Source organism: Diorhabda sublineata, chromosome X (assembly GCF_026230105.1).
Source record: "Diorhabda sublineata isolate icDioSubl1.1 chromosome X, icDioSubl1.1, whole genome shotgun sequence".
Taxonomy (NCBI): Eukaryota; Metazoa; Arthropoda; class Insecta; order Coleoptera; family Chrysomelidae; genus Diorhabda; species Diorhabda sublineata.
This window is the reverse complement of record NC_079485.1, coordinates 7392391-7402131: the sequence shown is the minus strand read 5'-3', so window position 1 is coordinate 7402131 and position 9741 is coordinate 7392391. Positions and strand designations below refer to the sequence as shown.

The window sequence follows — 9741 nt, the reverse complement described above, 5'->3', positions numbered from 1 at the left end:
TATTGTATTTGATAACACCACTTTTGAAACAATAAAAAATCATCGTATATTCCAAATAACCTCTAATGTATTTTATTTGGTGGGTTTTTCATGAATTAAGGGTATGGTGGAGTAATCAACAAAATTTTTTTATGAAAAATAATCAACATTCAAATAAATAAACAACTCCCAATATGTATATATCTTTATGAGTATTGTTTTTTTCTTCTGTATCATCCTTATATTCCAAATTTTTTATTCTATTTCATTATATGCATGAACTTTATTAAATATCAACTGTCCTGATGCTGTAAATTATTTTCTTAGTGTGGTTAAAACAGATAGAATAGGTTATTTGTGTAATTTTAATTCATATTAGTCTTTTCTCATTTTACTTCTAATGTATAATCAGTTTTACATAAAACAATATATATCTTAATCAAAGATCAGAGTGAGTTCCAATTGTTAAAGTGACAGAGAGACCAGAATCTTTAATGAGATTCACAATATCACCGTGACTTAAATGCATAATGTCTATGTGATTTACAGCAACTATGTAATCCCCTACTCGCAATTTTCCACATTTTTCTGCTGGGCTGTCCTCTATTAATCGACCTGTAGAATAAAAAATATCATTAGGATCAATTTATACATTCATTTCATTTGAATAATAATTATTTTGTTTAGGAAGTTTAGGAAATACTATCTACATTTAGCATGTACTAATAATAGAAATATTTAACCCTTTAAGGACAGGCCACAACAATAAGCATTTTTCAAAATTATATAAAATAACTTTTAAAAAATTACACCTAATTTATGTACTACTTTATGTCTTCAATATTATAAAGATATGCTTTGGAAATAAAATAACTGCTTTTTACAAGTCAACTGGTTTCCTTCAAGTGAATATTGATAACGCATTACTGCATCCAGATTAAAAATATTTAGTAGACATATTTTTTACGAGAATGTTAGACCTATTTTTACGTTTTACACTGTAAAATGTAGATAAACCATCAATATCTAATGCACCAAACTTTCCTATTGACAGTCATTAATCTAGCAATGAAGAGATTATGTATGTGAAATGTACACATTTCTTGAAATCGCAATTTTGATGCTGCATATCCAAAGATCCCATGATTAGGACATATTTTTTAAGGAGGTACTTTACGAGAGATCGATTTTTGGAATTTTTTCGTGCATTTCAAAAATTGATCTTAGACCAACAGATGCTGCTGTTTGAAGGAAAGCTTTCGTTTAAACAATATAATCCCTGAAAGAGGAGAAGATTTGGTGTGAAATTATTTATAATATGGAACTGTAAAAGTGGCATTATTATGAAAATGTTTGTATACACTGGTGCTATCAGTAATCCAGACAACAATCCTGTAGATGTGTCGGGTTATAAAGTATCAAAAAATTTGGTTCTGTTCACATAATAAACTTGAGTACTGTACTGTATAGCAAGTACTCAATACCACAGCCCCTACATGACGGCGAAGGTGTTTTTTGGTAATTCCAGTTTGGCGATGCTATCGCGCAGTCTTAGGCACAACGCCGATTGCTCACCTAGTAACTGGGACTGTTACCACATTTTCGCTGTGCCACATCTATTCAATCTCGATTGTGAAATCCGCGTACTTGGCCGCTTTCTCCTGGTGTTTGTTGAGAATATTATGAGTGTTCGATATGGTTATGTCGAGGAGAAGGACTAAATTGACTCACCAGTCTAACGTTGAAAACGGACCTATCGTAGTAGAGTCTAAAACTGTCACACTACCTGCCGCTTGTACTTGTAATACGGCGTTGGCAAGTTTCTGGTGAATGGTATTGCACACATAATTATGTTGGTGCAGACAGTCAGTCGTTATTGATTTATGTCTTTTGTGACAATTGTTCCAGCTTCTCGGTGTTATAATAATAACTCGAAGTCAAATTCTGGCAAGGCGAGTAAACAGATTTCCTGTGAACGAATTCATGTAGTCTCATTACCTGTCGAAACTATATGTTGACAGGGTCAATTGAGCCTCTTCAGTCCTCTTACTGGGTAATGTTGTTCTAATAGTGGATTACTTCGGGTGGTGGTTGTTGTTCTTCGTCATCATTGTTCGTGTCAACCTCTGAATATCTTCTACCTCTGTTTTCATCCATTTCAGAATCACAAAAGAGTACGTTAAAACAGATATGGCATAGGTGTTGATTGCCTGGACTAAGTTGCCTGCATTTAATTCAGATTGCATAAGTGACTTCACTCTTTTGGTGTATTGATCCTAGATTCTAGCTTTTGCCTGCTGAAGTCCTACGTATTTATAGGTTTGCCCGTTTTCTATTGCATGTATAATATTACCGTTGCACATTTTCGTTTATGACAATAGCTTTCTCGATATGTAGGGTCTTGCATTCCAAATTCCATATGTGTATCAATGGAGAATCGATGGTTTATATGGAGGTGACTGATTTGACGATCATATGCTGCTTATAGCTTGATATCATTTACGTAGAAAAGAAGGGAGTTGATACAATTAGTGGTGTTTCTGTTAGCTTTGATGTTAAAACTGTATTTGGTATCAATGAGCATCGATGGGGCATTGTAAGACAGAACTACAACGGGCTAAAGCAGTCCCCTTGGTATATTCCCATTAGAATGGGTATTTTGTTAGTACTTCTGGAACTTGGACCGATTTGCAGATGTAGGTTTGTTTGTTATCCTTTCATCGTTGTTAAAAGGAAGCTTACAATAGTTGAGTGGCATTTTCAAATCTACAAAGCCTCAACAAGCCAGGAATGAGGTACACCATCAAAAGCTTTCTTCACACCACGAAAACAGTGTGTATATTCTGGTGATCTTTCTGTGCCTGTCGAAGTATCACAGTATCTATAACAAGTTGTTCTTTTCACTCTTGATGATCTCTCCTTCAATAGTTCTGTTCCTTCTGTAAGATATTTCCTCGATATGCCTCTCTCAACAGTTTACAGGGTTATGCAAAAATCTTATACTCCGTTGAGTATCCTAGTTAGCTCCTAATTGTATTGGTGGAACGTTGTAAGCGATGTAGCTACCAAGGATTTTTATTGATGTTATGTTATTGATACAAATTTTTGCCACAACAGCTCCACAGTAAATAAGTCAATGAAGCCGCTCGAGCGTGTTGTAGCCGTAGCAGAGGCTATCTATTAATGTGTGAACTTCTGAAATAATATTATTAGAATTTTAGTTGGGTTTGTGTCTTCAAATTCTGCTACTTTATCTATTTGTATGGGTATTGTTGAAAAGTGTGATTGTCGTTGATTACTTCTTCTTCTTCGCCAGTGTGGGTTTCACCGTGTGTATCGTTTGCATTTTTCAATGCGAGATGAGTATCGATTCTTTGAAGATCTAGAATAATTGCTTCTCTTATTTGCTGTAAAATAGGTGCCCCGAAGCAAATTGTTCTCCACAAAACTTCTTCTCAGGTCAGTTATTCAAACTCTATAGAAATTTAGCATAGCTAGGTATATGTAATTAACAAACAAAATGGTTTTCCTTTATTCTTATTGGTTTGTTATTTTTTATAATCAAATAATTTTGGAAATAAACATTGTTATTTCAATATACTATTCAAATTTAATAAATGATTAATTAAGAACATGCAGTTTTCGCGATTTCTTGCGTACTGTGTGTCTGATAAGTGTATATACATCCCGTCGCTAAATAGTTTTAATAATAGATCAACATATTTACCAATTGTAGATCCTATTTTGTTTGCAGATGAAATGATGACAAATCCAAATCCTTCATTTTCTGTCCTTTGGACTGTAACTTCATATGTTGTGGTAGGATGAGAGTTGCTGGATATAAAATTCATATTGACTGTAGACAGTTGGGGATAATTTTCAGCCTGCCAATTTCCACTACTAATAGGTATTTGAGGATTTATACGTCTTCTGAGAATGAGATTAACTTGACCTCTTGCTGCTGCTGCATTGATGAGTTGGACTACTTGTCGATGTGAAGCTTTTATAACAGAATAACCTTCTACACTTACTATTTCATCTCCAGACCTTATTCTTCCATCCAAATCTGCTGCGCCTCCTGCTACTATGTGCCCAACAGCAACCTATGTAGAACATAACATGTAAAGCCATCCTTTATATATATATATATATATATATATATATATATATATATATATATATATATATATATATACCAGTGTGTTTAATATGGGATATAATAACAAAATCAAAATACTTCATTCCAATATATGAATGTATTTTTCATGGGATTGTGGCAATAAAATACCAAAGTACATGTAATCATCAGGGACTTAATTAATCAAAAATTACGGTATTACAAATTTTCTATGAAGTATTTAATATATCTGATTCAAATAACAACCTTGAAAATGACAGTACACATCAGACTTATGAAAAAAAAGGTTTAAGTTTACAAGTTGCACCATATTGGAAATTTAAAATTTCTTGAGACATTTGTGGGCTCAAAAACAGCTATGTTACAGTTAGTGTCCATAATGTTCTCGATGGTAAGCATATTTTTTTGCTTGCCCAGACGACAAAAAGCTTAGAGATTTCATAATTTGGGTCAGACGTCAGATATTTTTTCAAATAACTTTCACACGATATAAGGAAATATGAAATAGTGTAAGAGACTTTCATCTTATTGAAATACAAATAGAGAACACAACATTTTTGTACTTTAGCTTTTGACGATATCTTTTTCTAATTTCAATTTTTTTATCTGAACAGTACAATCAACATTAATGCTCATGAAAATTTACATTAAACCACTTACTTGAGATTTGTCTTCTATCCCTCCTATTATTCTAAATCCAAATCCAGTCTCTTGTCTGTTTAATGTGATTGCTGTTGTTACATATTCTATATTAGGGGAGGGATACCACCAATCGTTTCCATTATATTTTTTGGCATTTTCATAGGTGTCAATGGATTCAACTAATGCTGAACGGGGATTTGAGCAATAAGCACAAGAGCAATCATATCTATGAGATACAGGGTTATATAAATTAAACTTATCTAATTCTTCCACAGATTTATTTTGGGTTTCAAGGACTAAATCTAGATTATCTATGTCTTCCTCTCGGTTATCAATGAGTGATAAACGTAATCGAGATCTATCAGTGTTAATATTGTCATAGTCACATTTGAAAACTTCTTGATTGGAGTTAATATCTTTAATTGGAGTTTTGGATAAACCCCTTGTATCTACCAAAGGAGTTTTAGGTCTACTTGGGAGAACTTCTCTAGGTTGAGTACTATAAATATCAGCTGTTGGTGTTTTGCTTCTATATGCATTACATACATCCTTGCCATTATGACGAATATCTAATTTTCTGGGTTTATTTCTAACTGTGGGCGTTTTTGTTGAGCATCCTCTTTGAACACATATGCTAGCTTCACTATTATAAGGACAGTTTTTCAAGACTTGTACCACTTCATCGTGAGACATATTTTGTAATGAAATATCATTTATTTCTATAAGTATATCACCTTCCTGTAAGTTTTTACAGCGTTGGTGGTCGAGAATTTTTTTAACTCTTTGCCCACATGCACTATCAGCTATTGTAAATCCAAATCCTAAATTTCCCTTAACTATTCTTACATTTACATCTATTTTGCTAACTGAAATATTTCCCATGCCTTTCAAGAGCTCATCTATATCATTACTAGAATCTAAAATAGTCTTATCATTATGAGAGATTTCTTCTCCCTCAACAAAATTATAATTCTTGTCAACTAAACATTTTTCATCAGAAACAGGTTGTAAATGTGTATCCACAGCTATAGTAGTTACTACTTCTGTATTTGGATCATTTGGATCAAAAGGCAAAGGATAACCTCGACAAACTTCTAAAGCTACAGTTGAACCAACACTAATGGATTGAAATAGTCTAACAATTTGGTTATGTGTATAACCAAGAACACATGTTTCATTAACAAATACGATTACATCTCCTGTTTGTAGCTGTCCATCTACCCATGCTGGGCCTTTAGGCACTACAGATTTTATTTGGAGAAATTCATCTACTCCATCATCTCCTCCTACAATAGTAAAACCTAAGCCTCTAGATGACTTAACTAGAGAAGTTTTGAAACGTTGACCACATAATTCTGATGGATCTTTTGTAAAAGATATTCTACTAACTCTTGCAGATGCCTGTGAAGCTGCTCTTTTTGCTTGGATGACAGGGTTTTCATATTGAGTTCTTCTATTGACATGATCTATGAAATATGTACCATAATGAGGATCACTTATCTTTTCCCAGCCATATGGCAGCTCATCATCCATACAGTCTTCTAAAGTTTTTTTCTGAAATTTTGATAATCGAGGATCTAACCAATGTGATGTACCAGTAGAATGACTGAAATAAAAAAACCATTTGAACAATAAGCAACCTAATATCACATTTTGATTTTAGTTATATATATATTATATGAAAATTATTTATATATATATATATATATATATATATATATATATATATATATATATATAAATAATTTTCATATACATAATATATTTATTTGTACTTTTATTCCTTTAATTTCGATATTAAAACTTAAAAATTCACATAACATATAGATATTTCTTTCCATTCAAAAACTGACTGATACTTTTATATTTATGAATTGCTACTATAGTCATAATATAATAATTTACATGATTCTTAATCATATTTTCAAAATTGAGACTATCAAATCTATACTAATACTTTCTGAATATAAATTATTTTCTTATTTGCACTTGCAACTAATAAAAAGCCCATTTTTGGAAAATTTTACTACTTTTTTATATTTTAGCAGAAATTTTGTAAGAGAACTCACTCTATAAAATATACTTCTCCACTCTCAGTATAAGCTTTTTCCCATTTGGGAGGTAGAGGGCCCAAGGAATCCAAATTATCATTATGGTTATTTACATCACCGAAGTATGTATCTTCTCCGGGGTGTAGTGTACCATCAGTTTCAACTCTTAAAGGTTGGGAAAGGGGGTTGTGTTCCTTTGTGTGACTCATAATAAATGAATTTTAACAATTTCATAGGCACAATTAATTTTTAAAACTCGGCTTATAATAATATTTGCATTGTATATAAACATTTCAGAAATTGGTATTTTTGTGTTCTTTCCTCTAAAAACTTTTCCATCATATTTGTTGACATACTTTAAAGAAATATAAACATAATTTAATAAAGCTGATTGACACTCTGAAAGTGTAACGTCACAACTTTAACGGAAAACATCAACAATAACTTTTGGTTTACACTTAATACACATTACATTCACTTTAAATTACACTTTTAACTTTGTACTTGTAATCCGTAGATTACCTAAACATCTAAAAAATAAACAAAAATATTGCATATAAAATACTTGACATTGACGTCGTTGACATCAACAACCATTATAGCTTAATTACCTATTAAGGTGCGTTCATTCGGGAATCTCCCATAGATAAATTATGATTGATTCACTGCTGAAATAAGTAGAACTTTAAGGTACATTTCTAATGCGAAGTGGAGACACGACACCCATGCTTGTCATACGAGAAACAATATTAGCATGTCTAATGCGATTCAAGGCTAAAAACCGTGTTGATACAGTCCACAGGGGTTGCAAGGTACAAAATATTGCATTTCGTGCCATATATAACACATACGCACTAGGTCGAATTGTCATAATTCGCATTTTGATTTTAAATAATCTGAAGTAGTGTTTCTGGAGAAGAAATTTATTGTTTATTTTTGTATCTTTATTAAATCAAAAAAATACCCAATAAAACTTAACCAATTTTCTCCACTTAATTCCCCCATTGCCATCTGTCCGACAAGACACGAACTTTTCTCTCTACTTTACCGTGAGAACTGTGTGGAATTCATAGTGTGGTTCGGACATTCTGGCAGAGAGGACGCATGTGTTTTGTAGCGCCTCTCATATCCGCAACCCGTTATACGCATAGATAAAATAAAAATATTTTTTGAAATGAGACCTTTTACATATTCTATAATATAGTATTCTTTTTTAAATAAAACAAAGGTTAGATGTTCATCTGTCAAATATCAAATAACCTCTATGGAATAATAAACTAAATATAAATGAAATTATTTCAAATAATATTAAGATTTGTAGCTATATTAATGCCTTGGCAGGCACACCGATAGTACAAATTTAATTGTGATTGTTATTGTTATGTTATTTTTAAAGTTTTAAATGACAAAAAACTGATGTTACCTCTTTGTTTATTAATAGTTTCACAGAAACGACTATAAGCTATAAAGGTAGAATAATTACTAGATATATTATCTAGTTATAATTGAGGATTTCATTTTACGGTTATACTGTAAATATTCTTTTCTTAATTTTTATTAATATTGGAATCATATCGTAAAAGGAAGTTTGCATAAATTTACCCATCATCCTTGGGAGAGATTCTACAGGAATTGGTCCAAAAGTTACTAGATTAGAAGTAGGAGATGAACTTTGATGATTGACTGTACCTTTTTGGATGTAGGGTACATTGAGTCAGTCGGTATTAGTTGAAGAAAATAGAATCTCAAGAAAACCAAATAATGCTGATATATCGCCGATATATCTTAGATTTTGTATACGTATTTAATCCCGATATATTCCACCCAACTTCAAAAAATGATATATCAAAGTCTTCCTTTTAATCCACTCTTTCGATTGGTTTAAACCGTGTGGAGAACCGTCTACTAGTTTGCGAGTTAATCACCGATATACAAAATGGCAGAAGTAGCTTATATCTTTCATATTCAATCTGAGATGTGAACATCTTCCTTTTGATTCAATTTTTCGATTGGATTATATCGTGTGAAAATCCGTCCATTAGTTTCCGAGTTATTCGCCGATATATCTTTGATTTCGTATACGTGTTGAATTTCGAAATATTCCACACACACACACTTGCGCGTGAGAAAGCCCGTCCCTCCAAGCATCTACCCCCGGATAAATCCATGATTGGGTGCGAAGAAGGACATTCCACCACCCCCTGTCATTTCGACCGGTCCTCAACCTCTTTCGCGTCGCAGTTTCGCGCGTAGACTCCTTCCTCTCTCCTGAGTTATATGGGAGATTCTGGAATGTCTATCTTTTTGTTAAGAGATTAGCCTATTGGCTATACACTCTTGGCTCCTTGTTCTGGACGTCTTAATGTGTGTTTCGCTGCCTCGGGTAAACCTTTCCAACCTTCTTCGGCAAAAAAAATAATCCGAGTGGTCCATTGCCTTCTCTACAGCTGTCCCCGATGTATAACACTACACTTGCTCATGAAATGCGGAGTTACCGTGTCGGGGTTGACTCAGAAAACCTGAAAACCTAGGATCGTGGATAGAATTTTTTTTTGGGGGGGAGGGGTTTATGTTTTTGAGTTTTTTTTTGTTTTTGTATTTTTTTTTTGTTATTTTTTGGGTTTTTTCTATACTAACCTAACTTAACCTTTACTTACTTTACTTAACCTTCTGGGCCTCTTGTGTTTCTTATAGTCTTCTTTAGTGTAGCTTATGAGAATAGCTTTACTGCGCTATGGTCCATGATGTCCAATACTTTTCCAGGTCCCGTTTCTCCGTATATTTTCTCGCTACTTGTTGTCCAGTGAACATTTAGTGCTTGTCTTAGCGTTATGTTTTGTTGAGCCTGTAGTTTCTTCCTGTTTGTTTTGCACGTGTGTCCCCAAGCAACCGAGGCGTACGTTATAATCGGTATTATTATACTCCTGATAA

General features: G+C 33.0%; 1 protein-coding gene across 1 annotated transcript; it reads right to left on the bottom strand.

Moving 5' to 3' along the window:
• Positions 1-326: 326 nt before the first annotated feature.
• Positions 327-7448, bottom strand: LOC130450891 (membrane-associated guanylate kinase, WW and PDZ domain-containing protein 1). Its single transcript, XM_056789594.1, has 4 exons — positions 6829-7448; positions 4778-6365; positions 3707-4082; positions 327-594 (listed from the first exon to the last, which is right to left on the bottom strand). The coding sequence occupies exons 1-4, from the start codon at positions 7017-7019 to the stop codon at positions 419-421; spliced, it is 2331 nt and encodes a 776-aa protein (XP_056645572.1). The 5' UTR covers positions 7020-7448; the 3' UTR covers positions 327-418.
• Between the last annotated feature and the right edge of the window lie 2293 nt (positions 7449-9741).

Excerpts from the sequence above, each read along its gene's own strand:
- LOC130450891 (XM_056789594.1), bottom strand. The coding sequence starts at position 7,019 with ATGAGTCACACAAAGGAACACAACCCCCTTTCCCAACCTTTAAGAGTT. Across the intron at positions 6,366-6,828 it reads GGAGAAGTATATTTTATAGA|TCATTCTACTGGTACATCAC; the intron begins GTGAGTTCTCTT and ends TTTTTATTTCAG. Across the intron at positions 4,083-4,777 it reads GGATAGAAGACAAATCTCAA|GTTGCTGTTGGGCACATAGT; the intron begins GTAAGTGGTTTA and ends TGTTCTACATAG.